We start from the raw sequence: 13,062 nt of genomic DNA, 5'->3' as shown, positions 1-13,062 counted from the left end.
ACCCCTTACTGCCGATGCATCCTGGAAACACTCAAGGGAGGCACCTCAATCGGCGTCTTTAAAGGAGTCAGCAGGGAAATAATGCTGTTACGTTAACTATTATCAACGAGTCTTGCACTCTGTCCACTAGTAGTGACAATGACAAAGTTGACTAGTTGTTGATCTCTGGCAACTTATAACAAAACATCTCTATCTCATCTGACTGGCGATATCCCGTGCCCATAGATTTATCTATACGAGTCAACCACATCAACAAACATTCTGGGTATTCTCTTCGTCCGCGTATCCAGTCCTATCTCATTCTCGAGTGCTGCCATGCAGCATCCCCGTTCTTATTCAGTAACCCACATCAAATCATCCTTGAGTTTTGTTTAATCCGCGCAATTGTCTTCGTATCCGCATTTTTCTCCGCGTCCTCTTCACAAAATTCGGAAAAAAAATTAAAGCTGGTCGAGTTCTTCTCCGCTCGATCCCAAACAATGCTTTCACAGTCATTGTACTGTCAGCACATGCCCTCTGCCAGATACCTCTGACGGACTCCCTTGAACGCAGACTCCCCAGTTTGACAACCAAGCAGCTGAGGAAGTGGAAGGAATACGGGAAGCTGGTGAGATCGGCCGACGTGGAATGTACCCAGAAGTAGTAGGAGGAGCACGGCGTGGCAAATTCCATCGTGCGATCTTGCGCGAGGCTCTGAGAGCGGAACCGGGTGTTATATTCGGCGTGCATGATGTGTGTTAGAATTAAGACTTCGAGCTTGTGGCGGAGAGTACGCTGGACGGAAGATTGAAAACGGATGACAGCGGGATGGGTCTGAGAACCGATGGGATAGTCAAAGGAAGATGGACAAAGCCATTCCCCTTTTTCATCGGTCTCCTTGGATATCATTATCATCCATGCCGTGTCGTAGCAGCAGGTGGACATGGGGCCCAAGCCATGAGAACTGGAAGCAGCTATCAGCTGGATGTCGCCAACAGTCTGGGCAAGACGCAGCCCCACTCTGACATTTTGCCTGTTGTTCAACCGGTCAAGAAGAGCAAGGCCAAGTTGAACCAGATTTCAGCTAACGAGGCATCAAATGCTGCCACAGCTTGTGATGTGTTTGACGCTTTGTTCCCGGGCAGATACTCGAACAAGACAAGCTCCGACTATACTGCTGAGGTTGAGCAACCAATGTATGTGCTTGAACAATAAGGATAATAAGGAAACACGCTGATCTGAAACCTATTGGCTCAACTCGGCATGTTTCTTCGAGGCCCACATGGCCTCTAACGTCGCCTTTGGTCTCAAAATCGTCACCTCGCTGGGAACCAAGTTTGCGATGCGCAGTGACGGTCACCAGCAAAATATCGGTTTTTCCAGCAACGAAAACTGTGTGTTGATTGACCTGAGCCGTCTCAACCCGATTAATATGACTGACTTGGCCAGTGGTGCTGGTAAGTATCTCGATTTCCAGTTCCGTAATGATACAGATATCATGCAGAGTCCGCTGGAGATACCTCGTCAGTCAGTTTATTGTCGTAAACACCATCCACTTGTCTGGTCCTACGTACTCTGCTACCTCACAGAATGTCCCCTCTTACCGGCTCCAGTGTCTCCCAAATATGCTCGAATGTATCGAGACACTCTCGTGACAAAGGACCCTGACTGATGCTCTCGATATTTGACTTGATTTGCCTGATAGAACTGGCTCCGAGGATGATTCCATCACCCTTCTCCAGTGAAGAGTGGTAGTACGCCCATCGCAGCGCAGCATCAATAGTAGTGATCCCAAGAGCGCGCGTTGTTTCCTCCAACTGTTTGAGCGCGTTGTGCAATGGTTCATGGTTGTAGAGGTTCTGCATAAATTTGTTCATGGCTCCATCGCTGTCGAAGCGTGTGCCTTCAGTGTTGCCATTTGTGAGTTTGCCGGACAAGAAGCCAGAGGCTAGAACTCTAGTGCGTAGCATGTTAGTATTGCTTAGCACGGTGATATGAGTGAATGAAAACATACCGGAATGCGTTGTAGGCAATACCGTGTTTCCTTAGGATTGGGAGGAGCCTCTTTTCCATGCCCCGATTGACGGCACTATAGTCGCCCTGGTAAACAGTGGGCTTGATATAGCCATTTGCCTCACAGATTTCGATGAATCTCTGTAGCAATTCTGGTTGAAAGTTGGAGACACCGAGCTAGAAATATTAGCTGTTTTCAAATAGCCTGTTTAGGGATACGTAGTACATTTTGAACTTGCCAGCCTTGTACAAGCTGTCGAAAGTTTCTGCCTGTTCCTTCAACGGGGTCTCTAGGTCTGGAAGATGAAGGTGAAGAGTGTTGACCTGTTCGACGCCCATGCGCTGCAGACTGGTGTTGATGGACTTTTCAATCGCAGACCTCTCTAATTCACCACGATGATATAGTGACAACGTGAGAATCTTAGTATCGATGCTGAAGCCCTGAGAGACAGCTTTGGTCTCTCCAAGCAGTTCCTCCGAGCGCCCAGGCGTAGTAGGAGGATATCTGCCAGCGGTGTCGAGGTGGGTGATATTGTTCTCTTTGAGATAGTTGAGGACTTTCTGGACGTCTTCAAGATCGACAAAATTCATGCCAAAGGAGGCGGCGCCGAAGATGAGCTTAGGAACACCCATATTACTAGTGACAATTGGTGATTGATGAGAGTTGAGAAAGATGGATGAAAAAAAGGAAGGAGGGGCAATAAACGAACAACTATGGGCTAAAACCGGAAGGAAAAGCTTCCGGTGCAGCTCATAGTTGTAACACCGGTCGAAAAGTTGCATTTCATTGGCCTATAATACATCCTATCGCCAGCATTGTGCTTGTTTTGCCATGCTTATGCGGATTATAGGGGTATTGCTGATATTGATGAGTCGTTTTGCTGTACCTGGTTTATAATACTATTCCACTTACAAGGACGGAGCTGGGTCTATCCTTTTCAATTCCATCTGTTGCGTCCAACTCGAGGTCCTCTGCTCTCTCAACATAATATCCTTCGATCGTCGCTCGGAATATCTAATGTCATATTGCAGTAGCAATGCCATCACCTCCAGTTTGAACTGCGCTGCTGCCCAAAATCGACCAGGACAGGCAAATTTGCCAAACCACCATTCTATTCCATCTCTGTCAGATGCAGCAAAGTGATACCGGGATTGTTCTTTGGCCTAGCGCAGCTTGTAGGATCGTGATCCGTCAGAGGTCTCGGGTTCGGGGTACCGTTCGGGATCTCTGCACATGGGGCAGATGGGCATAGAAATTAAAGGTCTTTCGGGGATGATGATGTTATTGGACAGAATCACCGGCTTAATGATTTGTCGATTCAAGATCACTGAATAGTTGGCTTTTTAATAGGTTGAAGAATATATAAACTACTTACTAAAATCCATCAGGTTCAGACGCTGGCCCTCCTTGATAAAACCATCCAGCTTTCAAACTAGCCAGAGTAGAAGCCTTGACACTACCGTACACTCTCATGGTTTTAATGATCTCCTCCACAGTGGCTGGCTATACTCTTGTCGATAGCACAGATCCAATATAACATTCACCGTGGTATGTGTCGTATGGATAGCAACCATATTCAAAAACAACGTCCTCCAAATGAGACAATTACTATCAGAACCAGGACACTTGGCCGAATCGATCAGTTACTGAATCATATCGGCATGGGCCTTGCTATCCATGTTTTGACGCTGTTCCAATATCGGGATAAGGATCTTGCAGATCTTGTCAAATTGCTGTTGAAGCTACTTGTATGACTCAAGCTGAGGAGCAATGATGAGGAGCAGAGATTTTTAGTGTTTTTGCAGGTCGCTTGCCACTGCGCCAACTTCGACCATGTAACCACTGACTGTCGACAGCCATTCTGGGTCTTTACACAGATCAGGACCGACAAACATGTGGGCAGTCGAGACCGTGATGAGTTCTAGGATGGTAGAGTACATGGAAACAGTATATACCCCTGATGTCATCAGCCACTGGACTTGCGTATTGCGATAATCTTCTTACCATCGACTTCTTTTGCTGTATTGATCTTTCCTTGGAGTGCATATAGGACTGGATCGTAGATCGGTTGTGCCAGAGAACCAATATTTTGCGACAATGGACGAGCACAAACATCGTATCCAAGCATGCCTATATCTTCAATGTCCATTCCGGTATATTTGCCAGAATGGCGCACAGTCACTGTTAGTCTAAGATAACTGCGAGGCACTTTATTGAATTCGTCCATGTACTCTACAGACATCATGAGCCGATACATGTCGGTCATCCATAGATAGTATGGAGGATATCTGTACTGCAATGTGTCAATATTTTTACAACATACAATATACGGATGCTTTACCTTAGCATAACCCTCATTGACCATTTCAACACTCCTCTGATAGAATTCCCCTTTGGATATGTTTCCCAGCAGTGTTGGCTTTGGTTCAATTTGAGGAATGTCCAATGTTGAATCGAACCATTTTTAGTAAACAAGCACGGTAGCAGCACCTAGTATCCGTAGCCAAAGCAAAGGAACTGTAGCATTCAGATCGATCAAGACAGACACAGTGAAGTACGGTGGTACTCTCGATGGCGCAGAAGCAACTTTTTTGAGCTTAAAAGGATGGGGTCAAAAGTCTGTCACTATAACCGAATCCGACTGTCTTATAAGATTTGTCTAGCGGCATGTACTTGCATCTCGACGGCTTCGGACAACCGATTGTAGCTGACTGCATGGAGTATTATACAGTATTACAACGAAATGCAAAATACTGGCAGATCGGCAATCTCGATACGCTCTAATACGTAAGTATAAAGGAAGATAATCACCAACGATATAACGGGATATTGTGATATTGTCAAATATCAGCCTTGCATGAAGTGGGAGTAAGAGCTAAGGATGTGGTAAAAATGTCGCAATACAAGAAGACACTTGGAATGATTCAGCTGCATTTCATATCTTTTCAAATACCTTGAGAAGCCTAGACCGCGCCGTTTACCTGTGCGGATGAAGGTATGATGGTGACAAGCCAACATGAAGTCTGAGGATGCCCTAGCCCTTCCGTATATGGTAGGTATAGTTCCTCTATCTTGCCTTGATAGTTCTTCTTCCTTTCCATATTTGATATTCTCGATATGCTGTCTAGTCTAGATATCTTTGAGAAGTGAATCTCGGAAATAGTACATTCTGCACTCTGATTGCTAATCCAAACTTACAAGTCCTGAAGCCTGGTATCTACTAATTATTCCTCCTATGGTTGACCAAAAACTAGTATTCGTGCACGATGATGTTTTCCTCGCTTCTCATTCTGATGGTCGTACGTATAGGAGTACTGGATTGACTAGTTCATATCTGCGTGTAGTCAAGTTGTACCTAAATTTAATTACATATAAGACTGACATAGCTATTTGCCTTTGCAAATACAGATACTCTGTGCTCTGTTGAGGAGAGAAAGGTGTACACCACATATAACGTTGGGGTGCTTTGTATGTACAGGTATTAATAGCTCAGCCGAGATCAACCTCGGCATCCCCGCAACCTCCGTCTCCGCAGTCGGTATAACTTCAACTCTCGCCGTCTCCTTGACTCTCATTCTATATTCTGTCTCATCAATCAATACTATTAATACTGTCAAAATGTCCGCCTCTACCAGAATCCCTCCCATCGCTCAGCCTTTTGTCAGCGACCGCGCCAAAAAGACCCTCGACCTGGTACACCTCATCAGACTACTCCTCCATTGACCCCATACTAACAGCAACAACAGGTCGAAGAATTCGTCGAAAAAGACTGCATCCCTGCTGACCCCCTCTTCCAAGCCCAACTCGATGCCGCCCCCTCACGATGGCAAGCCCACCCTCCCGTGATCGAAGAGCTCAAGACCAAGGCCCGCAGCCTGGGCCTCTGGAACATGTTCCTCCCCAAGAGCCACTTCTCGCAGGGCGCGGGCTTCACAAACCTCGAATACGGTCTGATGGCCGAGTATCTGGGAAAGAGCTCGATTGCAAGCGAGGCGACGAACAACGCGGCCCCGGATACGGGGAATATGGAGGTGTTGGCCAAGTATGGGAATGAGGCACAGAAGGGGGAATGGTTGGGACCGTTGTTAGAGGGGAAGATTCGGAGTGCATTTTTGATGACCGAGCCCGAGGTCGCGTCGAGTGATGCCACGAATATTCAGTTGAGCATTCGGCGGGAGGGTAACGAATACGTGCTTAATGGATCAGTAAGTCTCTCCCTCCTTGGGTATGCCGGATAATGGCTAATGAAGTAGAAATGGTGGTCCTCTGGCGCCGGTGATCCCCGCTGCCAGGTCTATCTGGTTATGGGCAAATCCGATCCTACCAACCAAGACACCTACCAACAACAATCCGTCGTCCTGGTCCACGCCAACACCCCGGGAATAACTGTGCATCGCATGCTGACCGTCTACGGCTACGACGACGCTCCCCACGGCCACGGCCACATTACTTTCGAGAACGTCCGTGTACCTGTCTCCAATATTGTCCTAGGTGAAGGCCGCGGCTTCGAGATCATCCAGGGCCGTCTGGGCCCCGGCCGCATTCACCACGCCATGCGCACCATCGGCGCTGCCGAAAAGGCTATCGAGTGGTTAATTGCGCGGATCAACGATGACCGCAAGAAGACCTTCGGGCAGAGTTTGAGCTCGCACGGCGTGATTCTCGAGTGGGTTGCAAAGTCACGGATTGAGATCGACGCTGCGCGACTGATCGTGCTGAACGCCGCGATCAAGATCGACCAGGGCAACGCTAAGGCCGCGTTGAAGGAGATCGCGCAAGCCAAGGTCCTTGTTCCCCAGACTGCGCTGGCCATCATCGACCGCGCGGTGCAGGCGTATGGCGCTGCGGGTGTCTGTCAGGATACTCCCTTAGCGTACATGTGGGCTTGGATCCGAACGCTGCGTATCGCAGATGGACCTGATGAGGTGCATCTGCAGCAATTGGGTAAGCGGGAGAACCGATCACGGAAGGGCGCTGTTGTGTCCAAATTGAATTGGCAGCGTGCTGAAACGGATCGGTTGCTTACTGCCAATGGGTTTGGGAAAATTAAGAGTCATCTCTAGCTTTCTGCCCCTGGTATAGAAGACTAGTATAGTAAGATAAATTGTCATAATAACATTATGCATAGTGTACTCCGTATCTATAAGCCCGACTTTTAACATAAACATGATAGAAAACATAAAAACGACTCGCCCGCGAGCAATCAATCAATAATACTCCTCCTCCGTATTTCCAGCAGCCCTCTTCCCCTTCGCCCTCTTCTTATTCCCCTTGAAATGCTTCTTCGAGTTCCCCTTCACCTCCGAGGCATCCACTCCGCGTTCCATCGCAACCATCATCCGCTCCTTCCGGCCTGTCAACTGCTTTCGCATCTGCTGTCCTTGATCCGTGTACTGCGCGTTGAATGGCAGTGTCATACGGCCTGCAGACGAGGAAGAGCCAGCAAAGAACCCAGTGTCGAGGTTGCGAGAACGCTGACCCTCTTCACTCTTGTTGGGCTTGGCTGATGGAAGCGAGGAGAGTTCTGCCTCCGCATCGTCCGGGTTATCCGCTTGTTGTGCTCTCGCGAGGATGGCCTGTCGACGGGCGGGAAGGTGCGCCATGTCGTAGAGTTCCTTGTTGAAGTCGAGGGGATTGATTGGCTCCTGGCCTTCTGCGGGTGGGGGCGGGTGGCAGAACAGTAGCTTTCCACTGACGTAGTCCTTAAGCACGTAGCGAGCTGCACGGGATTCGTCGGGTTGACCTTGGCCAGTTGTCGAGAAACCGCGGGCACGGGCGTAGGTGCGCAGGACTTCAGAGGCGGTTGGAATACCGGTGCCGCCTTCTTCAATGGGGCGAATGTTGATTTTCACACCGTAGACGTTCTCGACGAAGTGCTTGGGGATACGATGTGCGACGAGACCAGCAGGACCAGTGAATTCGCGCTGTTGGTCAATGGGGAGGACACCGTTGACGACGAGCTCGGCCTTTGTCGTGGCGAAATTGGGGAACACGAGACCCGGACAATCGCAGAGCATGATCTCGGGGGAGAGATAGAGGGTTTGGAAGTGCTTGGTTTTACCGGGGGTAGCGGAGACGGAGACCTTCTTGGCGCCAAGGAGAGCGTTGATGGTGCTTGACTTTCCGACGTTGGGATAACCGACTAAACCGATGACTGTTTTGTGTTTTCGTTGTTCACCGGCTTCTTGGTTGAGGGGAAGGGTGTCGGGGGTGTTGGAGAGGAAGAGTTCTTCGAGTTCGTCGACATCGAGGATGTCGGTTCTCCACGAGCGTTCGCCATGTTGTTCCTGCTGCTTCTGCTCTTCAATGTTGAGGCCCTTGGCTGCATCAGCCAGGTCATTGGCCTCACTACCGGACTCATCCTCCAGAAGTCGTGCCTCGTTGCGCTCCTTAGCCAAGTGTGCAGAGAAGAACCGGAAAGGAATGTTGTTGCGCTCGAAATAGTCCGCCCACATCTCTCGTTGCTTATCCGTCAACATATCCGCCTTATTCACAAGCAGTAAATTCTTCTTCTTGGGGTCGATCTGCTTCACGTAAACCTCAAGATCTTCGCAACGGAACAGTAACGGGTTTCTCGCATCGACAATCTGCACGACAAGATCGGACCGTTCAATAACTCGCCACAGCTGTCTCCAGACTTCCAGGTTGCGCTCGAACGGAGTCATAAGCAAGTCGTGGTTCTCTTGCAAATCAGCAAGACCTCTCCGCCATTCTAACAGACTCTCCCTCTCCATTGCCTCCAACTGCATCGGCGTTGTAGTCTTGTCCCACTTCGGCCGTCTCGGAACCGTCAATCGTGCTTTATTCTTCTGATGTTTTTTCACAGCCGACTTCTCTTCTGACGCAGAAAGCAAGTACGGGTTCTTCTGATCCGCATGGATGATCTTGACATTGCTCATCTTCTCCGCCGTGAAATCGGTACCCGCAAGTTCGGCGGTGCTCAGGAATTCATCGAGGGCGCCTTGTTCCGTAACACTGCGCATCTTCACCCACGCAGCCTCCTTGGCACCGGGCGTGACATAGGTCTCTCCGTTCATGTCTGTACGTGCGACGGAGGCATTGTGCGTGACTTTCTTTTGGGCTGATGCTTTGCCTTTACCAAATCGGTCTTTCATGAGGCTGTTTCCCAGCCCCACGGAGTTTTTAGACTTTGCGAGGACCATTATGGCGGTTCAATTCGTTACCGCCGTGGATAGAAAGTTATCAAAATCGATATCCTTCGCTCAAATTGAATGTGGCGAAGGGTTGTTGAGTGGAAGTTGAATTAATAATTTTTCGAGCGAAAAACCCCGCGTGGATAAGATAAGGCTGAGTCAGCGTTGATGCAGCCAGTTGATGTTCAACCAGGGTATCCCAAAACGATAACGATATATTACTACAACCTGTAAAGTACAGAGGTAGTTATTTACAATGTTTTAGTGCATCATTATCCAGCCCTAATACTGTGTTACTTCAAGGTCCTCGAGCAAACAGATTTTGAACGCCGATAAGCATCACGTGATCCATATTATCCCACTACTTTTTTTTCCCCCCTTCCCTCACCCAACACCACAGGAATAGTTACTAAAGTTACTATTCAAAGAAAATATACTTAGAATCTCTTAAAGAGACTCTTCAGAATGCCTCCTAGGAAGTGGATGTATGTGATTTCTAAATCACTTATGCAAACAACGATACTAAACAACACAGTGACAAGAAAAATGCTGCGACATACCAACTTTTCCACCGTTCCCAGCACGACCCTCTAATCCATGACCCCCAAGCTGATGACCGAGTCCTCCACCAAATCGGCGGACCAGCACTTCCCCCGTCGGATACCGCAAAGCGCGCCAAAAACCTACACGACCTCCAAGATGAATTCGGATCCGACGCCGTCCGAAAGAACGAAGGTGAAGCCGCCAACTACGGTATCTTCTACGACGACACAAAGTATGACTATATGCAGCATTTGCGCGAGTTGGGAACCGGTGGGGGTGAAGCGCATTTCGTCGAGGCTTCGTCCAAGGACAACAACAAGGGAAAGAACAAGGGGGTGAAGTTGGAGGATGCGCTGAGACAGGTGTCGCTTGATGATGGACGGAGTACGGCTGGTGGTCATAGTGCGTATGGGTCGCAGTATGGGGATATGCGGTCAACGGCTTCGTCGTTTGTTCGCAAGCCGACGTATCAGGACCAACAGAATGTTCCTGATTCGATTGCGGGGTTCAAGCCTGATATGGACCCTCGTCTGCGCGAAGCTTTGGAGGCGCTCGAGGATGAGGAATTCGTCGATGAGGAAGACGAAAACGTTTTTGGCGAGTTGACAAAGGCTGCCGAAGAGATGGAGCCAGGCGAGTGGGAAGACACCCTGTTCGATGTGGAAGAAGACGAAGATGACGACTGGGGGTCCGACGCTACAGAAAAAGCCCCGGTACAGACCGACACGACAGACATCGCGGACATAGGCGACACAGATACCGTATCGGGCGAGCTACCTGATCTCAACGAACCCATCCCAGACCAACACCCCGAAGACCAGTCTTGGATGCGCGAATTCGCTAAGTTCAAGAAAGACGCCAAATCCAAACCCGCCGGCGCCCCCGCAGCACCACCCAGCATCGTTCCTTCGGAGCAGCGCAGCACCCTCGCCTCCACTGTCTTCACAGCAGGCGGCACGCCTGTCCACCGCAAGAAGCGCAAGGGCGCCATGACCAACCCCTCCGCATACTCCATGTCATCCTCCGCAATTGCCAGAACCGAAGGTCACCGACTTCTCGACGACCGGTTCGAGAAAATGGAGGCCCTGTACGCCCTCGACGAGGAAGATGAGGAAGATTTCGACGACAGCATGTCCATGGCTAGTGGTATGACCGGCATGACAGGTATGACTGGCATGTCGACCGCCTCGTCGCAAGCACCGAACCTAGTCCAGGCAAACGGCACCGAAGTGCCCCCGGCGCATAGCTTCAACAACATCATGGATGATTTCCTTTCGGGGTGGGATAACAACACCAGCGCGCAGGTCAAGCGCAAGGGTGTAAAGATGAAGAGAGGAAAGCATGGCAACGAAGCTATTGGTATGAGAATGCTTGATGAAGTTCGGCAGGGCTTGGGACCTGCCAAGTTTAATGGGAAGGTGCCTGGTAGAGCATGAACGATTGCACGATAAGATATCATCATCGGCAGGTATTTTGGTTGGCGTTTCGGTTTAGTATAAAAAGTGATGATCAATGAATATATCAACAGCATATTATACAGTTCATCGTAGGTAGTACACAGGGTATATAGTACTCTCTTCTGCTCAAAAAGCAAAATGTAAAATTACAATGCACCCCCAACCTTCTCAACAATCCACATAGCCAACCTTACGTTCCACCCAACTCTCCGCTCCGTCCTCCTCAAATCCTCTCTCGATACCCCCTCCGCATCCTTCTGCAACCACTCAATCTCCTCGCCCATCCTCTTCTTCAAACCCTGATCATCGGTGACAACCAACGCCCCAACCTCAAGGTCTAGACTATAGCTGCGCTTGGTATAATTACTGCTTCCGACAAAAGTCAGACTAGGGTTTTCTTCTCTGGGTAAAGTCAACCAAAGACCCTTGGCATGATATGTCCACCCGCCGGATTGACCAACTGTTCCGCGGCGCCATTCTTTGAGCTGGATACTGTTTGTCCGTTGGGCGTCTGCAACCCTGTCCAGGAAGCGGGCAGAGAGGTGTGTGTAGGCTGCGGGGAGCATGCCGGATATACCCGGGGAGCCGTAGAAACCATTTGCCCAGGGTGATGCCGTTAGCACTGTACCACGGGTTGTAGAGGCAGTGTGGCAGGCAGATGTGCTGTGAATCAGGAGGGAGGAAAGAACAGGGTGGATGTTGAAGTAGCCGGCTGTGAAAAGCCACTGTGCACCGGAGAATGCAGGGGAACTGGAAAGTAGACGGAGGATGGCTGTGACTGCTGGGTATTCGGTTGATGCATCGGGTTTCAATAAGGGTGTGAATTGCGCCACGGGGTATACATATGTTTGACTTGGGGACTCTGAAATAGACGGAAGCGCAGGTTTCTCTCTTGGTTGTATAAGGGGGGTTAAGACCGTTGATGCATATTCGGTGAATTCGTCGGGATTCTCTAAAGGTGAAGGTGCCCCGTTGGCTGTTGGCCAGCTCATAAGATACCCGGTCACACTATGCAGATCGGGAAGAACCAGAAAGCTTAGCCCACAAATGGCGTGATGGATACCGCCGTAATAATCGGCGAGTTCTTTTGAGCTGAAAACATGGTATCTGTCCACGCGGTTTGTGAAATAGTCATCGGACAGGTTTGCACTATACACAGTCAGTGATGAAATCTTCCCAATCCCAAATGAGTGATACATACCCAGAAAGTATAATCTCGTCGTCAATACCATATAACTTCATATGCTGAAGCCCCCAACCCTCATTAATCCTCCGCGGGATCCATTTCTTTCTCAAACCCGTCAAATTAGGTGTATGGAACATGCGAATCTCAACCCTCTCCGACCCATGATTGGCAACTAATGAAGCCAAAAGCGAGGCGCACGAGGCCTTAGGCGTTTCCCGAGTTCCTCTCAGCGCATCCGTCAGAATCGATACCTTTAGGTCCGGATTTTCGCGAAGCGCCTGGTCCAATGTCTCAAGGAGCTCATGCTCCGCCTTCCCGATATATAACGTCGAGAAATAAACTCGTCTCTGGGCGTTGCGAATTTTGTCCTATTCACCTCGTCAACTCCAATTCCCAGAATTCTGCACACCCGCGCACCTTCAATGTACTGTAGAAGCTAGAAGGAGAGTCGAGGATCGTAATCTGTGAGGCCTGGATTTCGAACCGAGGCGCTACCCGGTCCAATTCCACGGCAACAGTGCCCAAAGGCGACGCAGATGAAGCAGTCGAGGCCATCGGCGAGCTGGTTGTATACGCGGAGAATCTGCGATCAGGGAGCTTCCTCCGCGCGACAGGCCTGCGGCCGGCACACCGAAGCGCATGCCCACCAATTCGTCTGAACATCATGGCCCGTGTAACTTTTTGCCCAGGACGACAGAACACCTTGATATGTAAGACCTGTAAGCCAAT

General features: G+C 49.6%; 7 protein-coding genes across 7 annotated transcripts; 3 read left to right on the top strand and 4 right to left on the bottom strand.

The window, feature by feature from the left end:
- Positions 1-1,562: 1,562 nt before the first annotated feature.
- Positions 1,563-2,625, bottom strand: EURHEDRAFT_460231 (aldo/keto reductase family protein; the record flags this gene model as incomplete). Its single annotated transcript, XM_040784635.1, has 3 exons — positions 1,563-1,935; positions 1,994-2,169; positions 2,212-2,625. 3 exons carry the CDS (start codon positions 2,623-2,625, stop codon positions 1,563-1,565), a joined length of 963 nt encoding a protein of 320 aa, XP_040637099.1.
- A 749-nt stretch (positions 2,626-3,374) lies between these two features.
- Positions 3,375-4,643, bottom strand: EURHEDRAFT_414210 (uncharacterized protein). The gene is made up of 3 exons (XM_040782361.1): positions 4,335-4,643; positions 3,998-4,286; positions 3,375-3,950 (listed from the first exon to the last, which is right to left on the bottom strand). The coding sequence occupies exons 1-3, from the start codon at positions 4,356-4,358 to the stop codon at positions 3,784-3,786; spliced, it is 480 nt and encodes a 159-aa protein (XP_040637098.1). The 5' UTR covers positions 4,359-4,643; the 3' UTR covers positions 3,375-3,783.
- Positions 4,644-5,145: 502 nt separating this feature from the next.
- On the top strand, positions 5,146-5,449 carry EURHEDRAFT_414209 (uncharacterized protein). The gene has a single exon (XM_040782360.1). The coding sequence runs from the start codon at positions 5,229-5,231 to the stop codon at positions 5,418-5,420; it is 192 nt and encodes a 63-aa protein (XP_040637097.1). The 5' UTR covers positions 5,146-5,228; the 3' UTR covers positions 5,421-5,449.
- A 162-nt stretch (positions 5,450-5,611) lies between these two features.
- On the top strand, positions 5,612-7,056 carry EURHEDRAFT_379129 (acyl-CoA dehydrogenase family protein; the record flags this gene model as incomplete). Its single annotated transcript, XM_040779138.1, has 3 exons — positions 5,612-5,686; positions 5,740-6,198; positions 6,247-7,056. The coding sequence occupies 3 exons, from the start codon at positions 5,612-5,614 to the stop codon at positions 7,054-7,056; spliced, it is 1,344 nt and encodes a 447-aa protein (XP_040637096.1).
- Positions 6,824-9,243, bottom strand: EURHEDRAFT_414208 (ribosome biogenesis GTPase LSG1). The gene has a single exon (XM_040782359.1). The coding sequence runs from the start codon at positions 9,154-9,156 to the stop codon at positions 7,201-7,203; it is 1,956 nt and encodes a 651-aa protein (XP_040637095.1). The 5' UTR covers positions 9,157-9,243; the 3' UTR covers positions 6,824-7,200.
- A 369-nt stretch (positions 9,244-9,612) lies between these two features.
- Positions 9,613-11,126, top strand: EURHEDRAFT_516688 (ribosome biogenesis protein LTV1; the record flags this gene model as incomplete). Its single annotated transcript, XM_040786503.1, has 2 exons — positions 9,613-9,632; positions 9,683-11,126. The coding sequence occupies 2 exons, from the start codon at positions 9,613-9,615 to the stop codon at positions 11,124-11,126; spliced, it is 1,464 nt and encodes a 487-aa protein (XP_040637094.1).
- A 167-nt stretch (positions 11,127-11,293) lies between these two features.
- EURHEDRAFT_460154 (CDP-diacylglycerol--glycerol-3-phosphate 3-phosphatidyltransferase) lies at positions 11,294-12,996 on the bottom strand (the record flags this gene model as incomplete). Its single annotated transcript, XM_040784626.1, has 3 exons — positions 11,294-12,296; positions 12,349-12,701; positions 12,751-12,996. 3 exons carry the CDS (start codon positions 12,994-12,996, stop codon positions 11,294-11,296), a joined length of 1,602 nt encoding a protein of 533 aa, XP_040637093.1.
- Positions 12,997-13,062: the final 66 nt, after the last annotated feature.

The sequence above is a fragment of the Aspergillus ruber genome (assembly GCF_000600275.1).
Source record: "Aspergillus ruber CBS 135680 unplaced genomic scaffold scaffold00021, whole genome shotgun sequence".
NCBI lineage: Eukaryota > Fungi > Ascomycota > Eurotiomycetes > Eurotiales > Aspergillaceae > Aspergillus > Aspergillus ruber.
This window is presented reverse-complemented; position numbering and strand designations above follow the sequence as displayed.

What these genes read in the sequence shown, in the direction of transcription:
- EURHEDRAFT_414210 (XM_040782361.1), bottom strand. Translation starts at nt 4,358, where the DNA reads ATGGTCAATGAGGGTTATGCTAAG. An exon ending in TCAATGAGGGTTATGCTAAG is followed by an intron (nt 4,287 to 4,334) that starts GTAAAGCATCCG and finishes GACACATTGCAG; the next exon opens with TACAGATATCCTCCATACTA. An exon ending in TACAGCAAAAGAAGTCGATG is followed by an intron (nt 3,951 to 3,997) that starts GTAAGAAGATTA and finishes TGATGACATCAG; the next exon opens with GGGTATATACTGTTTCCATG.
- EURHEDRAFT_414209 (XM_040782360.1), top strand. Translation starts at nt 5,229, where the DNA reads ATGGTTGACCAAAAACTAGTATTCGTGCACGATGATGTTTTCCTCGCT.
- EURHEDRAFT_414208 (XM_040782359.1), bottom strand. Translation starts at nt 9,156, where the DNA reads ATGGTCCTCGCAAAGTCTAAAAACTCCGTGGGGCTGGGAAACAGCCTC.